This window comes from Perna viridis, chromosome 8 (genome assembly GCF_037379345.1).
Source record: "Perna viridis isolate PV_CMFRI_1.1 ecotype Kerala chromosome 8, ASM3737934v1, whole genome shotgun sequence".
Lineage (NCBI taxonomy): Eukaryota > Metazoa > Mollusca > Bivalvia > Mytilida > Mytilidae > Perna > Perna viridis.
This window is the reverse complement of record NC_142452.1, coordinates 13,815,312-13,840,981: the sequence shown is the minus strand read 5'-3', so window position 1 is coordinate 13,840,981 and position 25,670 is coordinate 13,815,312. Positions and strand designations below refer to the sequence as shown.

At 33.5% G+C, this 25,670-nt stretch overlaps 1 protein-coding gene across 1 annotated transcript in view; it reads left to right on the top strand.

The window, feature by feature from the left end:
* Positions 1-809: 809 nt before the first annotated feature.
* LOC148609420 (receptor-type tyrosine-protein phosphatase alpha-like) overlaps positions 810-25,670 on the top strand; it is a 49,353-nt gene continuing 24,492 nt past the window's right edge. Inside the window, exons 1-5 of the mRNA XM_088542501.1 lie at positions 810-891; positions 1,438-1,490; positions 10,140-10,298; positions 19,625-19,798; positions 21,608-21,781. Coding sequence (XP_088398627.1) covers positions 1,448-1,490; positions 10,140-10,298; positions 19,625-19,798; positions 21,608-21,781 — 550 coding nt within the window. The 5' untranslated portion in view covers positions 810-891; positions 1,438-1,447. The remainder of the gene's footprint in view (positions 892-1,437; positions 1,491-10,139; positions 10,299-19,624; positions 19,799-21,607; positions 21,782-25,670) is intronic.

Here is a 25,670-nt window from a genome sequence, read left to right as displayed (position 1 = left end):
AGTAACTAAAATCATACATACAAAGTAACAAAAGTAAATGAGCAACTCGGACTCCACTAAAAACTGGGAGCATGGACCAGGTGCACCGATAGGGTAAGCGTCCTCTGTTTTTCTAGAAACACCCGCCGAGTTGCTCATAAAAAGTCAAGTCCGGGGTACACAAACAAGGAAAGGTGAACAATGACCCGTTGAATAAATCAGTTTTCATGGTGCTGATGGATACATCATAACGATCCATGACTTCATGATGACGACCATAAAACTTCTGTAGTGATGACTTCAATCTTGTAGCAACATAACCCTGTTTCAGAAGCCTATTTGTTAGAGTTCTAGCGCGAAACAAAAAGTCTGCGTAGTTTCTGCAAGCTCTGGCATAACTTATGAGTTGTGAGATGAAAGGAAAGTTTACAATTCTGAATGAAAAGTCATCACGTTTGTCGTAAGTTTGCTCAAAGTATGACGAAAAATAAATCATAGTAGATATAAAATTGTAAATAGACATTATTACAATGTATTTTTAAAACTCAATACATTCAACTTCGTTCTCTTACATGAAACACCTGCCTCATTTTAATATATCATTATTACTTTCAATACGTGAATTAATAATTGAAATTAATAATCTAAAATATTGAATCTTATTTCACCTCAAAGTAAACAAATGGCCTATTTTTAGATCAGCCCATATCTGCAGCTTTAAACATGTTCAATAGACCGTAGTTGTATACAATTTAAACCAAAACAAAAATTTTGAAAAGGAAAATGTTCAAAGGAATGCAGTAGGGTATGTTAAATAGGGAGATACTTCCTGGTTCCGAATTCAATAGAAAGATATGTTTCTGATACTAGAACTATTAACAGTTCAGTTGATTATTTATTCTGTCGAATCTGGTAAGTTCTTTATGTATATCAGATGTTAATAAATTAGGCATTACTTAAATGATACTGAGTAGATAGTGATAGCCTGACAAATTATCTCACTGTTTCTGTGTCATCTCATAGTATGATGATGTTTTCCAAAAAGGTTCCCTTTCTGAATCCATCACTTATCTCTTTAAATCAATTTTTATCTTATTTATGCTAGATTAGACCAAACATACCATGATAGGTTTGTAAAAAGCTGATCTATCTTTATTTAGTCGGAACTAATTTGAATTAATCGTTTGTTTTTAATATCTTTTAATGATACCTGCCTTAAAAGAAAATAAAAAAAAGTATGTGAATATGAGCAAATTAAAAATAATGGTCTTTTACGTTCTTACTAAATTTCAGAAGGTGTTCAAAATCTAACTTACTGACATTTTTTATTATTGTACTTGAATCTACTAAGTGAATTGATGCATAAAACCGATCGGATTTTGCTGTGTCAAAACAGACTGCAATGAGTATAGACAATTTTTCCTCAATGTTTTCATCATATAACCATTACATTTTCAGGTATGTTTGTATGAGTTTCTGGCTTCATAAACTGCATCTGTTATGCGAAAAAGGTACCATCTTTTCTAAAACATTATTGAATACGAACGAAAATGTTTTTCCTCTAGGAAATTTTGCATGTAATGGATAGCAATTAATCTTTATCAATTAAGACGACAACATTCTGATCGTATCGATCTGAAATATATTGTTTTTTGTTTGTTGGCTTTTAACGTCTGAGCAGCAATATTTCAGCTATAATCAGACGATGAACATGAAATGATGATGAAATGAAAAAGGGATGGGACACAAGGACAATGGGGTCGACAAATTTTGATTGCCACTGGAAATAGGGAGAGGTGGGTAGGGTCGGGCAATTTAGCCTCCTGTGGCGGAGCCCTATGGTTCCTACTCCGGGAGAATACCACAGTAGGGTTCTTTAACGTGCGAAGAACATAGTTACTTTCCCAACACGGTGCACCACTATGGTTTGCGGTCAGGTGTTCCGTATTATAGCCTGACAACCCCAGCATGTAACACACCGGGGGTACCCCATTCCACTGCCTGGGGCACACATCCCAGTTGCTCTGTGGGCAGAGCGCCCTAGCCCCCGGCTAAGGTTCTGAGCACTATATGGTCGCCTTTTACGACAAGCTTAGCGCTGCTGCAGGCCTATTCTTTCAACACCAGGACCTGCACTGAAATATATTGAAATAGGTAGTAGCTTTATCATTTATTAAATGTAACGTGCATGTCTGTGCAAAGTAAAAGTTTGGCATCTTAAACGAAGATGTCTTAGGTTACAAGACATCGCTAAATTGGAAAAAAAAATGTTACATGTAGAAAGAAAACGATTTGTATGACAGGGAGATAACTGTCGAACAAACTAAACACGGAATTAATGCAAATGTCCTCGTATATCATTTCGATGTCTGAAAAACTATCAAAATTTGTCAGGACGGGGGTGCCCTCTTAAATCTCTTTGTAAGCGCCCTTTGCTTTTCTAAAACACTTGTGGAATTGCTGATGTAATGACAAATTTTAGTTTGAAGACAGATGAAATACAAACCTTTTAACATTGTCTTGTCCCAATTACTTTTTTGTAAGTACTTCATAAACGCTGCACTATTAGGCCCTGACACTATGTGTGAGTTGTGATCTTTACCCTCAGTAAACGGTAGCTATAGACAAATTAAAAATTTGATATAAGATTTAACTATGCTTTCGATATGACCATTACTGACAGTGTATAAGGATTGGGGTAATACACCCTCCGTAGAATAAATCCTTATTAAGATATTAGCAGTTGCCGATATACATGTATTACCATTAACCAAAACAATGTAGCAGTCACTGCAAATGATCTATTTTGAGATGTATGTCCCAAAAAACAGTCAACCTGTGACTTAATAGGCCCAAACAGGCACATTAGATTATTACATATTATATAGATGGCAGTGGATTATGTCCCTTGTGTGATAGTTTTAAATAAATTATTAATAAATCTAGTCATTATATTTTGTTCCCTACGATCAATCCATTAACCCTGGATGCATTCCCTATCAAAACGCGTCAGCTCGGAATACCACTGGATTAGTGCATTGTGGGTAAGTACAAATTTGCAGGTAAAGAAGGAGGAGTTTGAAATGTAAATATTGACATGTGGAAAGGATTATGGCGTGTGAAAGCTTAGCCTACGACAACAGATTATCATCTGGCAGATGTTTATATTGTTAACATGTTTGATTTATCAAATTTAAGTAGTGATCGCCGAAGAAAGATCGGGAAGCATTAAGAAGTTAACAATATTCAAGTATTTGCAAACAGTTTTGATGTTGATGAGGACACTTTTCAGATGAGGCATATTATCTTTAAACAATCCTAATTTCGTGGATTTGATACATCACATCTACCCCAAATACCTTGAGATAAAGGATAATACAGACACAGTGAAGTCAGCCTTATATCTTGACCTACACTTAGGAATTGATGGTAAAGGAAAACAATTGACCAAACTTTACGACAAACGTGATGACTTTTCTTTTAGCATTGTCAACTTTACTTTCTTCTGTGGCATTATCCCTTCAGCACCTGTGTATGGAGTGTTCATATCATACTTCATAACTTATGCCAGAGTTTGCCGAAACTACGCAGACTTTTTGTATCGCGCTTGAACTCTAACAAATAGGCTTCTCGAACAGGTTTATGTTCCTACAAGATTGAAGTCATCACTACAGAAGTTTTATGGCCGTCATCATAAACTTGTGGATCGTTATGGTGTATCATCAGACCATGAAAACTGATTTATTCGCAGGTATTAGTTTTTCTTTTCTTGTTTGTCTACCCCGGACTTGACTTTTTATGAGCAACTCGGCGGGTGTTTGTGGAAAAACAGAGGACAATTACCCTACCGTTGCACCTGGTCCATGCTCCCAGTTTTATGTGGAGTCCGAGTTGCTCATTTGCTTTTATTACTTTGTATGTATGATTTAAGTTACTTTATGTTCTTTGTTGTGCGTGTCTATTTTCCATGTCTGATCTTTGTCCCTGTATTACACTCTTTTGATTAACGCTATAACCTTGGTTCCCTTCATTACTCTTTCAAAGCATCATTGACGATTACGATGATTGGTACCTTAGCATCCAGTGTTATTAACAGTTGGAAATCGATTTGTCAATATCCATGTTTGTTTTTGTTTTTACACGCTAATAAAACATGTACTGCGCAGTCTCACACGTGATACGCATTTTGATTGGTAACCTAAAACAGTGGTACAGATAAAGAGACTCTAAGTGGTTGCGTTCAGGCCCTCAATAATGAAATGAAACGGATTCGGGTTATATTGAAGTACGGTTACTTTACTCATGATTTTTCTCTCGCAAAAAACGTCACAAAACTTTTCTTTGTAACATTTATATACATTTGTGAAATTAGCATATGGGAAAACAGCTTCTTTACACTCCGAGTTACATATAATTAATTATTATCATCCGAAGCAAAGCGAACGGTAATAGTTGAAATAAAGGGGTAATAAATTTAATGTCCACCGAATGTCAACCAATTTTTATCACATCAAACCATAAAGACGTTTTTTTTTTATAATTCCACTGTACCAGAAAAAACGAACTGTTGTCTGACCATGCTGTATGGGAACGTATTGAGCTGCTGTATTATAAACATCCTAGAACATCTTAACTTTGATAAGCAAATAACAATCGGAAGGAAAACATGATAACTACTGCATCGGTCAATAGCTTTACCACCTTTTGATCGGCTAAAAACATGTCTTTTTGGGGTAAATAGTTAAAGTTTAAAATTCATTTACCATATAAAAAATATTGAAGTATACTTGTAATACCGTTATATGACGTCATAAGTTTATTAAACTGGAATATTAATCCGCAAATCACAAAATATAATAATAATTATTTGAAAGAAAACAAAGATATCTAAGAAAATCTATACTAGAAAAATCAATTAGTTACATGAATCAACGAAATAAAGATATTCGTGCTTAGAACGCTGGGATGTTTTACTCTTGCTGGCGCATTATACATACTCCACGTACTTGCTGAACATTGACATTTGTATGCAGTCGTGCTAAACATCTTACGCATATTTGAAAAGGAAATTCAAATTACTAGGGGCTTTAAACCAGGTGTCATTTCCTTATACTTTTTTTTATCACTAAACATGTTGTCTGTCTGTTTGCTACTAAGTTAATATATAAAACCAAATGTTATGCAGACATTATCTTTAAAAGTTCCTCGTACAAGTAGCTTAGGGCATTTTGCATTTCGGCGATTCATTGTAGGTTTTGCATTCCTTTACAGTTTCGATTTTGGGCATACTACCGATTAAACACCATCTGTTTTCTTTGGAAAGAAAAGCTTTTAACAACTTTCAGGCTACCAAATCTGTCGTAAAGTTTACTCACGATTCCCACACTGACAATACCACTTGTGTAGGGTTTGTAAGAGTCGATTACCTATTGCTTTGTTTGTGTAAAATCTTACCTTTGTTTAAAAAACCTTCAAAAATAAACTGAAGCAAATAAATGTTTTTTTTGTTTTTTTTTTTTAAATTTAACACTTCATTTTTCATATCCTTTTTACATTCGTTTGTGTTGGGACTTTTTCGAGGTGTGCTGTAATTTCGTTTTGTAAATATGATGTCCGCGGACTCATTACCTTTCTTCATAAAACGTTATCATTACTTAATAACAGACATAACTTGTAACATTTTCGTCTGTAGATTCCCGAGCTGATCAATTTATGATTTTTTTGTACATTTGTTATCGCCCTAGACTACAAACAATTAGGCTTCTGGAACAGGGTTATGTTGCTACAAGATTAAAGTCATCACTGCAGAAGTTTTACGGTCGTCATCATGAACTTGTGGATCGTTACGTGCATCCATCTGCACTGTGAAAACTGATTTGTTCAACGCATCAGTTTTCCTTTCCTCTTGCGTCCTCCCTGACTTGACTTGTTTTATGAATAACTCGGCGGGTGTTTCTAGAAAAGCAGAGGACGCAAACCCTACCGGTGCACATAATCCATGCTCCTAATTTTTAGTGGAATCCGAGTTGCTCATTTACTTTTGTTACTTCGTATGTATTATTTTAGTTACTTTATGTTCTTTGTTGTGAATGTCTGTTTTCCATGTCTGGTCTTTGTCCCTGGATTACACTCTTTTGATTTCCCTACAAACTTGGTTTCCTGGATTATTCTTTCATCTTACTTAGCAACCCTTTGTGTTCCGAACCGACTATAATATGATTCAGACTCGGTTTACTCTGAAGATTTATTGAAGGCTTGTTTAGATTCAGCCTAAAATCTGAATGAGGCAAAGCATCTATTAAATGACTAATACATAATGATAATACGTTATGTCTTTAATTCAAACAAAATTCGCATATTATTTAATTTGATGACTAGTTTACAATGAGGTTTCGTATATATATATGTACATAAAGGATAAAATACAACTAAAAGTAATTTAAAAAATGACAAAAAATATTAGCCACGCATACTGATATGTGTTAAAACATGAGGAGTAACATTTCTATAGTAATTATCTAGATATGTTTTTTTTAAACCCTCAGTTCTACAATTTTTGATATGTGTTTGCATATTGTTCCATATTAAACACCTGATATAATGAATTATATTTCAGTATCTTGGCACATACAATATGTTGCTTTCACTCTGTCTAGTATTTGTAGAACTTACTTTGATGAACAAATTTAAAAACATACAAGTAAACTTAAACACTTATATAGCTTTTCTAGATACAAAACAAATCAACATTGGCGTCCATCTTGATAAGTCAAATAATATTTGTGATGGTGTTATTTTCTATTACAATACCGTCTATGTTAATGCACATTTTGCTATATCTAAATAGTTTCTGCTTTGTGACAATACTTTTTTAAAGATTCATTTTGAGCTTGTTATATATATATAGATATAGTTTACAGGACCTTCTTCTTTTAAGTTTCTCTCACAATATCTTGTGATACATCATCAGAATAAATAGTTGCACGTGAATAAACTGAACAATCTGGATATTGTTAACTTACAACTTACTTATTTGAGAGTGTCCCAAGCAATCGCAAATGACATAAGCGCAGAGCAAATTAATGACAATTAATCGGGTTAAACTTACATGGAATGAAAATTGAATCACCTCCAACAAAAGTACATGTAACTTTTAACTCATTACAATACGTTATAAGTCTATCTTTTCGAATGAAAGTCGGGCTAGGAATCCAACTCACACGATGAATTAGACTGTTTTTCTTGCTTTTTGAATACGCCTGGCGCAATGTATAAATCTTGTTGACGAGTCCAGAGTTAATATCATCTTCAGAAAGATGTTGTTTCTGATCTTAATGGAGAAAAAAAAAGGAATTTCCATTTTAAGCCAAGTGTTTTCAAAATTTCAGTAGAATGTTGGAATCCCTGATGTACTAGGAAAATGTCGTTTTAACCAAGATTTCATTTCCTGATTTTTGTTTTTGCTAAACATTGATTGTGTTATTCACTATTTATAATTAGTTTAAAAATAAACGTATTATCTACACCCTACAAAAAGGTCAAAAATTGCAGTCCACCTTCTTTTTTTCTTTCTAGAGCAACAGGAAGACAAGGAAAGTGTGGTAAAATTGGTAAACATTGACAATATATGTCAATAAAGCAACACAAGTTTTAAGGGGTCAATGAATTATATGAATTCGAATTATGAGTGCAGTTTGATACAAATAATTTTTATTCCATAGACTTACTTTGTACTCTAATTTCAATGCGAAAACCTGTTTCACTTTACGACAGTTATTTGTCGTTTCCAACAGTTTGAAGTTAGACAACAGCTTTTTATAGATCTTCAATTACAGTATAGTTGTCAAAGCTTTTAGTGCGCTTTCTGATATTAGGTTCTAAAGAACTAAATCTTAGCGTGCACGATTTAAACAAGATTTTCCTGAATGTCTTTCTAAACATTGATTGTGTTGTTCACAACTCTTAATTAGTAAAAAAGTGAACGTATCATCTACACCCTACAACAAGATCAAGACAACCACTTGAGTACCGATCAACACCAGTCCACCTTCTTTCTTTCTAGAGCAACAAAAATTCAAGGAAAGTGTGGTAAAATAAATCGGTAAACATATAAACAAGATATCTCAATAGAGCAACACAACTTTTGAGGGGGAATAATATGAATTCGAATTATGAGTGCAGTTTTCATACAAGTAATTTTGATTTCATAGACTTACTTTATACTCTAGTTCTGAATACTGATTGATGAAGCCAAAACCTGTTTCATTTTACGACACAGTTTTTTACCGTTTCCAATGGTTTCAAATTAGACGACAGCTGCTTATAGATCTTCAAATGCCTCAGATCCATCTGCAGCATTGTTGTCCAAGCTTATAATGAACATTCTGATATTAGGTTTCAAAGAACTCAATTTTCGCATGCATAATCTGTTGTTTTAAGTGCTGTTAAATTTGTTTCAAGAATGTAGGTTAAACAATGCATAATGAAAATACTTTATTATGTTTACTTTCGAAAGGTTCTTACGCGGGAGTTCTCCCTTTCAAGATTTTCTTTAAGCACATTCTTATTGTCTTCAAACAAAAATGTTGTTATGATTCTAAATATCTATCCAATATCCCGTCTCTGAAATCATTAGTATAGGATAGAGGTGGGGTGGAGCTTTGTTTGTGTTCAACAAAAGAAAAAAGAAAAAAAATTGCTTTTTGGACCTGTAGCAACTGCTGCAAACTTTCGTTGATGAAAACCAAAGAACTCCTCATTTCGAATGGTTCCTGAAGGAAAAAATGCTCCATAAATAACATCATACATAATTGAAGTTTTTTGTGGTGTATACCAGGGCATCACATCTTTTGAAGGTAGAACACATGAAGCACAGAACTATTAATACATGTACTACATTTTCGACTTTCATTGAAACATGCAAAACGTATCTATACATATAAGTCTTGAGACATCGGTTGGTGAAATCTTATAATATTGTTACAGATGTTGTGTTTGTTTTGATTTGTTTGTCATGTTTGTTGTTTTCAGAATTTTTGTTTTTGTACTTACGAAGCGGAACATTGAATATTAAGCCTTACTTTTCTTTAGTAAAATCACTTTTTATCCCTATTAAACTATATCATGTTTTGTTTATTTGGAATGTTAGGCAGAAAGCTAAATTTTTCGTATTATTTTTCGTCATAGAAATGCAATGGCCACGGGAAATATTAAATTCAAGTTGTTCATTACTTCACATTACATTTGTTTTCTTGCCTGTATTGCTTATCGTCTTCGGTATCCTTGGATGAAGAGCCCAGATAATTTAGATGGGATAAATCCATCAAAATTCCGTATTTAAAATTCCAAATATTTTGTTTCCACCCATTTCTGTAGTTGATAATTTTGCGAGAAGTCATGCCTGGTGTTGTTGTTTATTCATTATTGCAATGTGATCAATGAATTTTGAGCAAAATGACTTTAAAATTGTCTCTTTTATCAATATATAAATTATTTCTTGCCATTGAAACAAGGCAATTTTACAATTGTATTCTTATTTTTTTCCATATCCCTGTATACAGATTAATTAATTTAAGCAATTTTATGCACTTGGGTTATTGAACTTCGCTTCAGTCATGATAAATATTAGTTTGTACTATTTGGGTTATATTTGAAAATTTAAGGTATTATAAAAATATAAACAGAAATTCATTTTTTGACAAACCTTTCTTAATAATTTAACATTGGACCCAAACACCTATTTTGGTTTGACAATTTCCACCAATATGCTATATGAAGCTTCATGGTCATTGGCACTGCCTCTTAATGGTCAAATAATTGCAATCTTACACAATATGTTACATGTTGATATTTGAACATAAAAGTATTTTTTTTTTATTTTGTCTACAATTTCAAATTCGCTACATGAATGATTGAAAGCTTAAAAATGAACACAAATGTACCAACAAAACACAGTAGAATATCGACAACTTAATTCCCGACTTTACAGAGTGATGGGAAATATATTCAAACGTTTAATTCAACAATTGTTTATTTAACGATATTCGGCAGTCTCAAACTGTAAATATATATATACACTATGTACATGCATATTAAGTTGATATCATTCCCAATGCAATCACATTAAAATGTACTTGCAGTAAATGTACTTCTTTTTGCAGTGAATGGCGAATGGGGAGTTTGGTCAAGTTGGAGTTCGTGTGGAGTAACGTGTGGATCTGGAACTCAAATTAGACATAGGCACTGTTATAATGGTGGACCGCCCTGCTATGGAACCATTTCAGAAACACAGAGTTGTAGCACTAATGTTTTCTGTCCAGGTATAATTGCAAAACATTTAAATACATGCCTTTATTTTATATAATCACATGTAAAGCTGAAAAAAAAACAAAAGAATGGGTTTTTTTTTCAAATACTGTAAGTTTTATTTTTATTTTTAATATTTACATGTAGGTATTTGGTTGGAAAAAAGAATTTATGTATTCAATTCACAGTCATGAAATACACAGGAAATGCATTTTACTAGCTTTAGTATACATGTTGTGAAGGAGTTCGAGTGAAATTGTGTGAATCGAGTCTTTCCATGAATTACATCTACATTAACAAAGAAAATCATTTTGATTGAACAGAACATAAAAACCAAACTAATTTCATGTGAACTATTGTTGCTTTTGAAGATAAAAATACAGTGTTCGACACATGTTTTAAATACAATTAAAGAGACATTACGGAAGTCGATTTTATATCATTTGTTTATATATTTTATATCTATTACTGTAAATATAAAACGCATAAAAATGATATAGAATAATAAATAGAGGTATCATATCTTGGTTAAATAGATCATACCCTTAGACAATTTTTTGTTGATATTGTACAAATTGTCAAGTTTTACGTATTATGCTTTTACTAGGGAATCTAAAATTCCATATAGTAATAATGACTATGATTGATTGATTGATTGTTGGGGTTTAACGTCCGAGCAGCAGTATTTTAGCTATATTCAGACGATGAATATGAAAAGGATGACAACATGAACATGGAAGGATGATGAAATGAACAATAGGATGGGACACAAGGATAATAGGGTCGACAACTTTTGATTGCCATTGGAAAAAGAGAGGGTTTGGTAAGGGGGGGGTGGGATATTTTTGATAATTTTACTTTGAAGAAAAAATAAATAAAATGTGTGGCTAGAAAAAAATAATTTAAGTTCCACAATGGTAAAAACAAATAATGTTGTATTCCGTTTTTCATCAAAAAAAGTTTAGGTAGAAAAAAAATTCAAATAAGGAAGGGGAGTAGAGGAATGTCATGTACATATAGTGAATGAACCATAAACTGCCATTCAACATGTTTAATTAAATGTGAGAAAGTTTATAACCAATGTCTTTAATACTAAAATGTTACGGTTTACAGTTTCGAAATTCATGATGTTATAAAGAGCAAGTAAATGGATATCAATATCCAGAGACTTTTGTTTTATATTAATCCAGTATGTTAAAGAAAGTATTAGAAAATTGCACAAAAATACACGAACAACCACTAAACATTATAACAGAGAAGAGATAAAAAATACCAAATGGTCCGATTATAGAAGACTATGCTATACATTTGAGAAATGAGAACTTACTTCTAATAATAGAAATAGTTCTTAATATGACATACAATGGGGCGCTACAACCATGATATTTTGGGACGAAGTTAGATGGAAATCATCTTGAGCGGTCATACTATCTTCGGGGCAAACTCTACTGTACCCGGGATTACCAAAAAGGATGGTAACCATCAACATCAGGACTGATCCAGAATTTTGGATTAAATTTTTGAGTGGGGGCAATGTAAATATCTTTTGTGGTAATATTAGCGAGAAATTAAAGTTTCAATCTTAAAACGCTTAAATCTCTTAAAACCCATGCTTTGCTAATTTTAAGGGGGCGCACACCAGACGCGCCCCGCCTGAATCCGCCCCTGAAAATGGAATTGGAATCTTTCTCAATAAATGTCAAAATCACTCATCGAATGAAATCCTGTTAGCGAAAGAATTATCATGGCAAGATTGTTTTCAAAGGTACAAAAAAATAACAATTTTTCATTCAATGCAACTCTCAACCAACTTAGCAGAGGAAGAAGACAAACAAGGGGTTTTACAACCAGCCCCAAGCTATCCTGGATTAAAAAACACCACGTGACATCTTGATTCTAATGGGTGACATAAATGCCAAAGTTTGGAAAGATAACACAGGGAAGGAAGGAATTTGTAACATCAACTCTTTGCAGATCTTTGCTCCCACAACGATATGGTAATAGGAGGTACGACATTACCATTTCCCAACAAAAATTGCATCGAGCAGTCGATAGAATGGCAATCAACTCTCTTCAAAAAAGCCTTCGACATAGTTGACAGAAATACTCTTTGGAAGGTACTAAGACACTATCGAATCCCTGCCAAATAGTTAAGATTATTCAAGAATTCTACAAAAACACTAAATGCCAAGTCATCTACAATTCAACACTGTGAACGCTCAATTCAACATACTGTGACTTCAGCCTCATATCTTGACCTACACTTCGATGGTAAAGAAAAAACTATTGACCAAACTTTACGACAAATCTGATGACTTTTCATTCAGAATTGTCAACTTTCCTTTCATCTGTGGCAATGCCCCTTCTGCACCTGCGAATTGAGTGTTCGTATCACAACTCATAAGTTATACCAGAGCTTGCCGAAACTACGCCGACTTTTTGTATCGCGCTAAAACTCTAACAAATAGGCTTCTGGAACAGGGTTATGTTGCTACAGGATTGAAGTCATCACTATAGAAGTTTTATGGTCGTCATCATGAACTCGTGGATCGTTATGGTGTATCCATCTGCACCAAGAAAACCGGTTTATTCAACGGGCCATAGTTTTCCTTTAGTCGTTTGTCTACCCCGGAATTAACTTTTTATGAGCAACTCGGTGGGTGTTTCTAGAAAAGCAGAGGACGCTTACCCTACCGGTGCACCCGGTCCATGCTCCCAGTTTTTAGTGGAGTCCGAGTAGCTCATTTGCTTTTGTTACTTTGTATGTATGATTTTAGTTACTTTATGTTCTTTGTTGTGTATGTCTGTTTTCCATGTCTGGTCTTTGTCCCTGGATAACATTCTTTTAATTACCGCTATAACCTTGGTTCCCTTGATTACTCTTCCTCAACATCCTTCAATGTACATACATGATTACGCCAAGAGTATGTCTTGTCACCCTTTATTTTCAATATAAGTGTGCAAGAATTTTAATTAGATATTATATACAATCATGAATTACATCATAGATTGCTCCTTGTCTAATTGATATATTTTGGGGTGCTATACAAGGTGATCATTACAGATTGGCCATGTATAATTGATTGTGACGTTGGCTGCTTCTCTGCACAAGTCCCAGACTTTCTCGTGCTATTGCGGAATATGCAGGGAAGCTTCCCGTCTGCACGAGTCCCAGACTTTCTTGTGCTTTTGGAGGGGAAGCTTCCTGGCCTGCACGAGTCCCATATTTTCTCATGCTCCGTTATTGTTTAGAAAGAAAAAGCAGAACCTAATCCAATTTCTGGCAACAGACAAAGCTATGTCTTGTTTAGGGCAAATAAATTTCATCCAACCATCACAAAAAATGTTGGATGGTTGGGAAGGATTTTTTGCGGGGGTTTTTACTCGTGACCTTATATTTTCTAGCCTAATTTTAGCTATTTGATATAAGACATGTTCTTAATCCATAGTCACCTCAGTTCGAGAGAGGAAACATTACTTTGGACACCACAAAAATGAAAGATTTGTATATTATATTGCCTAAATACAAGAAACTTACGTAAACAAATCGTGATTTTGAAATTTTCGTCCCATTTTTTAATAAAAAAAGCTATTTTTAGGAGCCGGAGATGTAAATCTACTAACAAAATTATTTAGTCTTAAATAGAATAAAATATCTGATCGATTTCCATATTTTGTTTATCGTTAAGTTGACTTGACAAAAAAAAATCTGCCGTATTCTTGAGAAAAAATGAAATAATTGTAAGAGTAGCAGAAAAAACATATTTAGCAATATTGAAAATACCAGCCCCTCCCCCCCCAGGTATAAATATGGTCGGTGCCTAAGTTAGCAATAGCCACGTTAAAACTGAAAAAGGAACTACATATAAATAGCATATTAATAAAACTTAACATAATAAAGAAAATGAGTCAACATTTTCTGACTAAATAATCCGGGTTTGACATTTATTCCAAAAGGGTGGACAGTCAAGAAAAAGCTGATTATAGGCTTTTCTAGGCCCTATAACCCGGTTTTTTTATTGCTTTTCATCAGGTCGGTACAATTGTGATTTTTCATTTTGAACTGACGCATATTCATCAAGATCAATTTAAAACGGCACCTTGTCTCTGTGGTAGGGGTCGGAAGTTGTTATTTCCTCTTTTTGCTCCGGACGAATTTATTCAAAGCTTCAATCCCTCTCTCGTCAATACTCGTTATCACTGATGCGTCATACAGTTCAAGCTGTCCAACATAAACTTGTAAAAGGACCTCATAAAAACAAGCCCTTTTATCGTTGTCATCCGATAGTTACAAAGAATATTATCGAAAGAATTTGTCAGCACAACAATGAATTGTTTGACATCTTCTTTTCCAGCAAACAAGTCAGAATACAGTCAATAATCCAAGTTCGTGATCGGGAACTTTTCAAAAAAAAAAAATAAATTATGCTTCTACTGTATTTGTGGCTGATTCATTCAAGAAACAAACTGACCTCCAATATTTCTTTTGTCGTCTCTTGTTTAAGGTAGGAGATACGTAAATATCGCGTCCTAGAATTTTTCTGAAATTTTGTATACGGAAAGATCGAATCGAATGCAATCACATAACAGAAAAAAATGACATCGTATCGGATTTCATTTTCTAAGTACATATATTTGAAATATACAAATACAATGATGAAAATACATAGGATATGTAGGGAAATTGAAAAAAAAAAAAAAAAAAAACTGCAGGTATTAAATTATTTCATAGTATTGTGAAATAATCGTGCCTAGGATTTTCTTTAAAAAATAACATATAATTATCAGTTGTGATAGCTATCGAAAAATGTATAAAAATCACTTGACAAAGGGACTCGTTAACCTGTCATGCGCTCCTACTTGTGGAAATACTTACCTTTTTTTTTTTTTTTTTCGGTAACGTCAAACTTTATTACGGCGACGTCACACGTCTTTACATGTTATACGGTTGCAAATGAAAGGCTAGGCTTGCACGACACTTGTTTCATGTATAGTACGTATGGCAAAATTAGTGAACTGAAGGTCCTGGGCACAGTTTTTTTCTTTAGTTTCAAATGAATTCAAAGATGTTGGAAAAGGGAATTAAAATACCGAAAAGGCAGAGAAAGAAAGTTTTTAAAGAAGGCGATTTACAAATACGTGTAGCATTGTGTAACCATTCTATTTCAGATTGCTATATTTTACGAATGAATTTTCTGTATATTCATTTAATTTATAACACGTATTTGTATCGAAAAAAAAACATCTCTTCAAAATTTAAAAAAAATGGATATATGATCATATCTGTGCTCAGATTTGCAATTATGCAAAAACAGAGTTTCAGCATATCTGCCAGATATCTACTACTCTTCTATCCTGTCTTCATTACAAATTGTCGTTATTACTTTCGTGTGCATTATTGTTTTCTTTCTCGTGAATATCTTCTGGTCTCTCTTTTCCGCTAAGGTTATACTATTTAGTATAATACAATTTACGAACGAAATATTCACGGGAATTTCGATTGCCGTCGAACATTTTTAGTCAGTGGTCAAAGGGAAATGACTCTCGTAGTGACGGCAACGACAATGTTTTTTCCCGTAATCCGCAAGGGGCGTTCATGCACGTAACTCCTACCTTAAGGCACATTTTTTTTCTGTCAAGGCCGTTCCAAAGTCCCTAAACCCCACTGAATCCCATCCTTGACCAGTACATTTAAACTTTTCAAAGCCAAATTGACAACTTGAATACATAACCCCTGAGGGGACATAACTGGACAACTGAGGAATAGGCCTCTCTCTGCAATATCATCAAAGCTGCGGACAATGATGGAGCTGTTGTTGCCTGGGATGCTCAATGCTATGTCTCAGAGTGTGATTTTCAATTTTCAGATTCTGAATTTTACAAACTCCGGGCTAATAATACAAATGACAACCAGACAATAATCAAGAAATTCACTTCAACACCAATAGATAATCAGGATCTCCCAAAAAAGAAGCCGTCGATTTGGTTGTAACTAAACCCAGAGAGTCACGCTTCTATATGCTTCCCAAGATATATACAAATGGGAACCCTGGGAGACAGATTTACTCAGCCTGTAGCTGTCCTACTGAATATATTTCTACTTTTTCTTCACGACATGTTCATGTCCATCGTGGATACTCTACCTTCATAAACCAAGAACTCTACTAATGCCCTCAGTAGTCTTTTCAAACTTTTCACTGGGGGTGACAGCCCTGTATACAAGCATTCCAAAAATGATACCACTACCGTTGTCAACAAAGGTATAGATGCAATTAATTTGGCTAACATCCTCCATCACAAAAAGGTAACCAACAAAATTTCCCCATATTTCAAAAACAAATCCATACCAATTATTTTATATTCCTATACTTCACCCATCGCATCCAAAATTTTCAATTATCAAAGACTATTGCAGAACCTCGAGATTGAGAACTTCAAGGCTAAACCACCTGACTGTTCTTGCAAAACCTTTCCATTCAAATATGGTCCTTCTGGTCACGTCGTTACGGGAGATTTAACCATTATCGAAAACGAATCTCTGTGTAATGTCCTTTCTAAGGTCCAAAGTACCGTGAACCACGCTCCATAAATTGGAATTATAACTTTAAAGTTCTTATGGATGCCGTCGAGGACTATGCAAGAAAATGGATAAAACAAGAACAAGAAGACATTGACTCGCTGTCAGAGTGGTTAAAGGCCGTGAGGTCTTTAATTTTGAAACGAATGAAAGTTTTAAGTAGGTCAATAAGTGCCAAGGCTACATCAGTTTTCAAAGACCCCGATGTCGCAAAAACATTGTCTACTATACATGACAAATATGTTGTCGTACTAGCAGACAAAGCCCAAAAACAACATTGTTTTTGTCTGCAAAACGTTTTATATCCAATGTTTATTATCAGAGGTAGACGTAGAAAATAATAGCAGTGATAAGACCTATACTGCTACCACTCTTTCCAAAGAAGAGATTGTGGAAAACCATAAATCTGTGCTATCCTCTTTTGGTCTCTCTACCAAGGACGATAATTGTGATTTACCGTGTATGTACTGGATTTCTAAACTTCACAAGAATCCAAACAAACAACGTTTCACAGCTGGATCTACAAATTGTACCACCAAACTTTTTCAAAACTTTTAACTTCTATACTCACAACTGTCAAAGATGGTCTGCAGTCCTACCACAACACTTGTTACTCCCGTAGTGGTATTAATTCAATGTGGATCCTGAAAAATTCGAAAGATCTTTTGGAGACAATCAGTTCAAGACTATTATCTGAATATAATATCATTAAAACCTATGATTTTTCAACACTGTATACTTCTATTCCCCATACTCAGTTAAAATCCCGACTTAAAAACATTATACATCGTTGTTTTTCCAAAAAAAGATGGTACACCTAGATACAAATATACAGTTCTTGGTAGAGATTCCTAATACTTTGTAAGAAATAATTCCAAACCATCTTCCAAATATACAGAGGAAGATTTTTACGAAATGCTGGATTTTTTAATTGATAACATATTTGTCCAGTGTGGTGGACGTGTTTTTCAACAAAAGGTCGGCATTCCAATGGGAACAAATTGTGCTCCTTTACTTGCTGACCTATTTCTTCACTCTTATGAGGCTGACTTTATAGCTGATTTGATCAGAAAGAAAGAATATCGTTTGGCTAGATCCTTCAATCTCAGTTTCCGCTATATAGATGACGTATTATCTAATCCTAATTTCAGGTATTTGATACAACGCATCTACCCAAACAAACTTGAGAAAAAGGATACTACAGACACCGTGAAGTCGGCCTCATATCTTGACCTACACTTAGAAATCGATGGTAAAGAAAAACTATTGATCAAACTTAACGACAAACATTCAGAATTGTCAACTTTACTCTCATCTGTGGCAACATCCCTTCGGCTCCTGCGTATGGAGTTTTCATATCATAACTCATAGGTTATGCCAGAGCTTGCCGAAACTACGCCGACTTTTTGTATCGCGCTAGAACTCTAACAAATAGGCTTCTGGAACAGGGTTATGTTGCTACAAGATTGAAGTCATCACTATAGAAGTTTTATGGTCGTCATTATGAACTCGTGGATCGTTATTGTGTATCCATCTGCACCTTGAAAACTGATTTATTCAACGGATCATGATTTTCCTTTCCTCGTTTGTCTACCCCGGCTTTGACTTTTTATGAGCAACTCGGTGGGTGTTTCTAGTAAAGTAGAGGATGCTTACCCTACCGGTGCACCTGGTCCATGCTCCAATTTTTAGTGGAGTCCGAGTAGCTCATTTGCTTTTGTTACTTTGTATGTATGATTGTATTTACTTTACGTTCTTTGTTGTGTATGTCTATTTTCCATGTCTGGTCGTTGTCCCTGGATAACATTCTTTTGATTACCGCTATAACCTTGGTTCCCTTGATTACTCCTTGACAGAAGATCCAAACTTTATGCCAAAATTGACGTCGTCTTAAGGCTTGTCCTCAACCTCAATACCTTCACTTTAATTTGATGGCAAACTCTAACCCAGTTAGGTGGGGTGGCAATAGGAACTCAAATAGGACCCAGCTTTGTCTATTTGTCGAAGGTTGGGTGATCGATTTGTAGAACACGAACATAGAGTCACCAATGGAAAGGATTGTCCAGTCGGTGATCATTTTCGGGTAGCGACATGAAAGTATATGTCCTTTTGGAAACATGTTCCAACAAAAAATAACGAAACTCAAGAAAAGCATATCATCAGCTTTCTTGGTACTGCCCGCCCCTTTGGAATGAATGTCAAAACCCGAATTATGTAGTCACCATAACCGGTTCTCAATTGTTATTCGTCATCTCACTTACAATTTTATGTTTGATCTTGACATTGTCGTATATTTCACAGTTATCAAGATCAATTTTGAAGGTCATCTTGTCTCCCAGTTGTTAGTTTTCTCATCAGTACTTGTTGCCTGTGATGATGGCCGAAAGGCCGAAAATTTGTGCTCATTTTCTTTATTTTGTTTATGTTTTTTTTTCCATATTTTATTTTGTTTTATTTTCTTTTGACCTTTTGAACGTGACTTTTGCTCATCTATTCCATATTGTTATTTACGTTTCATTTGAGCCACGTCACAACATATATTATTTTTTAAATTCCATATAGCTGCTTAAACAGCATAATCCTACAGTAAAAACCGGACGCATCAATTCCGAAAGAGCGGCAAATATAAACAAATGTTTATTTCATCAGTCGGTTGTTTGATGACGATGGATAAATGTATCAAGCTGATGAATTTAATGACAAAATAAACATGCATTTAAAGTTCCCATTTGTGATTAAATTTAAATGTACTTTTCATTGCAGTGAATGGTAACTGGGGCGCGTGGTTAAGTTGGACATCATGTAGAGTAACATGTGGATCTGGAACTCAATTTAGAAATAGGAACTGTAACAATCCGGCTCCAGCTTATGGTGGATTATACTGCTCTGGAACCGATTCTGAAACACAGAATTGTAACACTTATATTGCATGTCCAGGTAACATCGCAAAACATTTAAATACAGGCGTCTATCTTATATGTTCTCATGTTAATTTTATGAAAACAAAACAAGGTCAATCCAAATACTGTACGTTTTCTATTTTTGAAATAATAAGATATAATGTATATTTCTGTATCAAATTTTTTCCAAAGAATGTCATTCTATAAATGCGTTTATAATTTTAAATCAGAATGTGACCACTGTATTAGCTTTTAATGTCCACGTATTATCACGATACTTTTTTTCTCATTCCAGTTCCCATTTGATTCCTTTTAAAGTTTTGTTGTGTTTGTCGTAAAACATTTTGAACGTTTTAACTAAAAGAATATTTTTAGTTTTGACGAAATAAAAAAATAATTTCTAGTTTAACTACATTCCATTTATAATTTTTAGTTTTATATCATTAAAAACTCTTTTTTTTTTGTTTATCTTCATTTCTCATTAATACTCTGATAATTGACATTTGGTTGTGATAACTGCAGTAACCGACGTTAAAAGATTCATCGACTATGTAATAATCATTATAATTCTGTGTTTTGTCTTGTACGCACATTAGTACAATTATTAATTAAACAAAAAAAAAAAAAAAAGGTTTTTGACATGATTTAGTTGCAGTCTTTAAATACAGATATCAAAGGTACAAAAGTCAAAGTACATTCCCGTGAAACCTATTATCCGTATGTTACGATCTTTTTTAAGTAACCGGATCCTAATCATCTAGTTTATATAGCTTGTAATTGTAACTTGCGATGAATGCAAGATAAAAAAAAATCATATTGTGTTTTGATTAATTCTCAGTAATTGGTTAGCTATATGATATACACAAAATTATGTTTGAATTCCTGTTTCCACGAGATCTTGTAAAAAGTTTTGATTTCATAGCCACTTTGAATAATCCATTTTAACGAAATTGGTTTGATAGTTACAAATATATAATAAGGATATAACAATGTTGTTTTACAAAATTTAAATAGGACTTTTTACACAACCATAAATTTTGGAAAAAGCAGTGTTGAGCCTTCCAATTCTACTCCCAAATTAATGAATTTAAAAAAAAATCAGTTTTTCCCCTTGGATATTCTCAATTTCATAATTCGAAGCAAGAAGGGGTTATATATTGTCTTTTATATTTGTACTTTTGAATATACAATGTCGAATATTGATGGGATATTGCTGAAAGTACCATTTCGCGCCTTAAATTGGCTAAATCCTCTGTCGTAGCAATTGCATGTTTTCTTTTTGTGGGACGTCTCGTTTTCCTCGTCTTTAGTTTATATATGTAATTTGTTTTCACAAGTTCGTAACATTGTGTATGTATATGTTTATTTTTGCTACCTGTTTTCATGTTCAAGTTATCATATTGCTGACACTTCGGTATTTTTTGCCGATTCATTTTAAAATAATATTACTAAGGTCGAAGAGGTATAATATTTTGGTTAAAAGTATCATATTCTTTAAAGTATAAAATACATTTTATTTGATATTGTTCGACTTTTCAAGTACATTTACAGATTATAATGTTTTTACCAAGGAACCTTGAATTCCACATATTAGCAGCTGTGCTTAAGCAGCATAATTACACAGTAAATAACATAACATTTATTCCATAACAGCGGTAAATATACACCAATATTTACTTGATCAGTCAGTTGTTTGATGACATTGGATACTAGTTAAAAGTGATACATTTCTTGACTCAATAGACAGGCATTCTAAGTTGATGTCTGGTATCGTTTTATTATAGTGAATTTAAAGTTGGCATTATTCCCACTTGTGAATTACACTGAAATGTACCTTTCATTGCAGTGCATGGTAACTGGGGAACGTGGACAAGTTGGACATCTTGTGGAGTGACGTGTGGATCTGGAACTCAAACTAGAAATAGGTACTGTAATAGCCCGGCTCCAGCTTATGGTGGATTACAATGCGTTGGAACTAATGAAGAAACACAGAATTGTAGCACCAATGTACCTTGTCCAGGTAAAATCGCAATAAATTTAAATACAGGCCTCTATTTTATAGGTTCTCCTGTAAAACTGAATGAAGCAAAAGAATGTCATTCCAAGTACCGTATGTTTTCTATTTTTTGTACTTAGGTAGTTTGTTGAAATAAAAAATTCACGTATTCTATTTACAGTCATGAAATACACAGGCAAAGTATTTTACTTGTTCTTTACTTGAATAAAGCGTATACATGTTGTGCATGAGTTCGAGTGAAATTATGTTAATCAAACCTTCATATGTAATACATTTAAATTGTAAATGAAATTCATTTTGATTGAACTAAACTTAAAAACCATACTTATGTCAGGTGAAATGTTATTCCATTTGCATATAATAAGGCAGTATTCGACACATGTTTGTTGTATAACAAAATAGACGTTAAGAATGTCGATTATGTGTCATTTATCTTTATATTATCCTAGTATATGCGCATGCATTACTAGAATTTGAATTGAACAACCAAGGTATTGTTTATAACTTAGCTGCAGTCTCTAAATACATATACTGTATCAACATTACAAAAATTACAGTACATTTCTGTGAACAATGATATCCGTGCCTGTTATAATTAGAAAAGTCTGGACAAGAATATCTGTTCAATTATATCGTTTTGGCATACATTGTTTTTAACACCATTTCAAGGATTTGACGATCGTTTTTATTTCACCAACCTTAATCATCCAGTTTATATATCTTGCAGTTACAGATGATTGAAAAAAAAAAAACAAAAAACAAAAAAACAAAAAAAACTCATAAGTACACTTTTCACTAATTGGTTAACCTTTGACTTACTGCTATACACAAATATAGGGTTACACTGCTTTCCCGAGGTCTTGAAAACAAATGTTTTGTTTTCAAAGACACTTTAATTTTTTTATTAAGAGTTACGACAGACAAATTAATCCATTTGTTAAATCGAACCTTTGACACACCCATAAATTGTGGGAAAGTAATGTTTGAGCCTAATAATTCCATTCCAAAATTTCTGAACTTAAATAATCTTTTTTCATAATTCAACCGATAACGAGACATCGATGTCTATTTCATAATTCGAAGTAACACTTGTAACTATAATCTTTCAAATTCGTACTTTTGAAAATACGATGTCGAATATTAGTGGAATGTTGCATAAAATATCATTCCACGCCTTAAATTTGCTAAATTTTATGTCGTTGCAGTTGTATTTTACTCACTTTTTGTGTAATGTCTTGTTTTTCTTGTCTTCAGTTTATGTATGTAATTGGCCTCATTTTGTTCGTTACATTGTGCATGTAAATTGTCTTTGCTTCCGGTTTTTCGTTCAGACCATGTTTTTACATTTTGACGAATTTGAATTATCCCGGTATTAGACCGTAGATGGTGAACAACCAGTAAAAATGCACGTGAAGGACACATTCTTATTAGATTGGAGTTGTAAAGATACATGCACTTTGGCAGTCTTACAGGATAAACTCCCCACTTGCCCATACCCCATTGCCCATCCCCCATTGCCCCATTACTCATTGCCTCATAGCCCCATTCCACTTTTGCTCCATCCCCTATGCGCATATTTATTGTTTAAAATATAAAAAATTGTTAACATAAGCATCATATTTGTGGCTGTGACATATTAATTTCAGTCAAATTTCTCAAAAAATGACATATGTCTGTACATTGTAAGGTTGCGAACAATTTTTTATTTCAATATAGTCCAACATTATTGCTTAAATATCAAAAATGGTAATATTAGTTTCCTATTGGTGGTAACAATACTCATATTTCATTAAAAACACCTCCAAAATGACATATTTTAGTGGAGTCCTAGTTGCTCATTTGCTTTTGTCACTTTGTATGTATGATTGTAGTTACTTCATGTTCTTTGTTGTGTATGTCTGTTTTCCATGTTCATGTCCCTGGATTACATTCTTCTGATTACCGCTATAACCTTGGTTCCCTTGATTACTCTTTGCAAAGTGTATGTGTGCGAACACTTAATATACATAATTAATCTAAAATTATTATAAAGAATGTTAAAATGTCACTATCAGTATTATGTTGATGGATGTAACACATATATTTCAGATCAACTTCTTGAAAATCAAATATTTTTGCAAATCAAATGAGTGCGAACACTTGAAATTACCTTTATGACCTTATTTTACTGTTTAAAATGTTAAAAATATCCAAATAAGCATCATATGTGTGGCTGTGACACATTAATTTCAGTCAAATTTCACAAAAATGACATATTTCTACAGATTGTAAGGGTGCCAACAAATTTAATTTCAGCAATGGCCCACAAATTATTGTTTTAAAATATTAAAAATTAAAACTTGCAATATGTGTATCCGGTTGGTGGTTGCGACACTTATATTCAGTCAAAAATTTTCAAAATGACATATTTTTCAAAGTGTATGTGTGCGAAAACTTTTTAATATGTCTATTAGTCTAAAATCATTTTTAAAAAAATGAAAATTGTCTGTATCAGTTAAAATGTCACTATCAGTATTATGTTGATGGCTGCGATACATATATTTCAAATCAAATTCTTGAAAATGAGATATTTTGTTGCAAATTGAATGAGTGCAAACACTTGATATTGCCTTTATGATCTTACAAATTATTGTTTAAAATGTTAAAATTGTCAAAATAATCATTATATGTGTGGTTGTGACTCATTAATTAAAAATGATATATTTCCCGTGAAAACAATTAAAGCCAAAACACCAAGAATAATAAATAATAAGAAGTATAGCATACAATGGGAAATATCAACTGTGTAGCCCCATATAAGGGATTATGGTTTTCTAATAACGAAGTTGTAACCTGAGAACTATGTTCGTAGAAGAGACATCGACAATACTTATCACCACTCTTGTACATATGTAACGACTTTTAAATGCATTAGTTCAGATTATTAGAATATACATGTAGTTTTATAATTACACCTTGTATTAGACTTTGGATTCTGATTGGTTGATAGCAAGTTTATTTTTAAATCTTTTTTTTTTAAATTTCTGAAATTTTTACATCTGCCGGGAAATATACCAATAATATGCCTTTCTATCCCCTTTTCCATGGTATGTGCTAAAACGTTGCTAGCCCAGTACGAACAAAATTCATTTGAAGTTCTTTCATTTCATCGCATAAAGTTACGTTAACCAGACAGGAAATGTTCCAAGTAAAAGTGAGTCAAAATGAATGCAATAACGCAACCGTGAAGAAGAACTAGAAAGAAATGGGAACACTCATGAAGGAGACTTTGAAAGCGAGAAACAATCGATCACCTTTTACATTGATATTCAGTGTAATTAAATGAAAGTATCATGACAGAGAGGAAGACTTGCGAAAAATATCAGTCTGGAGAATTAAATTTTCCGCGCCTACAGCTGTTGGGATAGTTTCTCCTTTTATAGGTGTTTTTTACTGCAAATGCCTCTTCCTCTCATCATATATCTGATCAAAATTCAAATCAGTAATTTCAATTGTTTTTCATACCGCCCATAGACATCATAGATTTCAATTGACGCACATTTCTGTGCGGCTGATTTCTCCATTTAGCAATGAATGAATGAATAGCCCTTTTGGAGATCAGTTCAAAATTCAGTAACATATTTACTAAGTAATCAATCTCAATGCATTTTTCATGACATAAACGGCGATAGAAACACTGAACAATTGTTGAATGTCGGTCACTGCAATGACAGGTATCAATATAGCTAATGGACTATATATGCGATAAATATGTGAAGCTTACTGCTTACTGGCTTCAAAACCTTTGAATTGTTTAAGGAAGTACTAGTTTTTATTTTACAAATATCAAACTAATCAAATAGACATATATAAGAATACATCGCTACTTGTATCGACACTATATTAGCTAAAA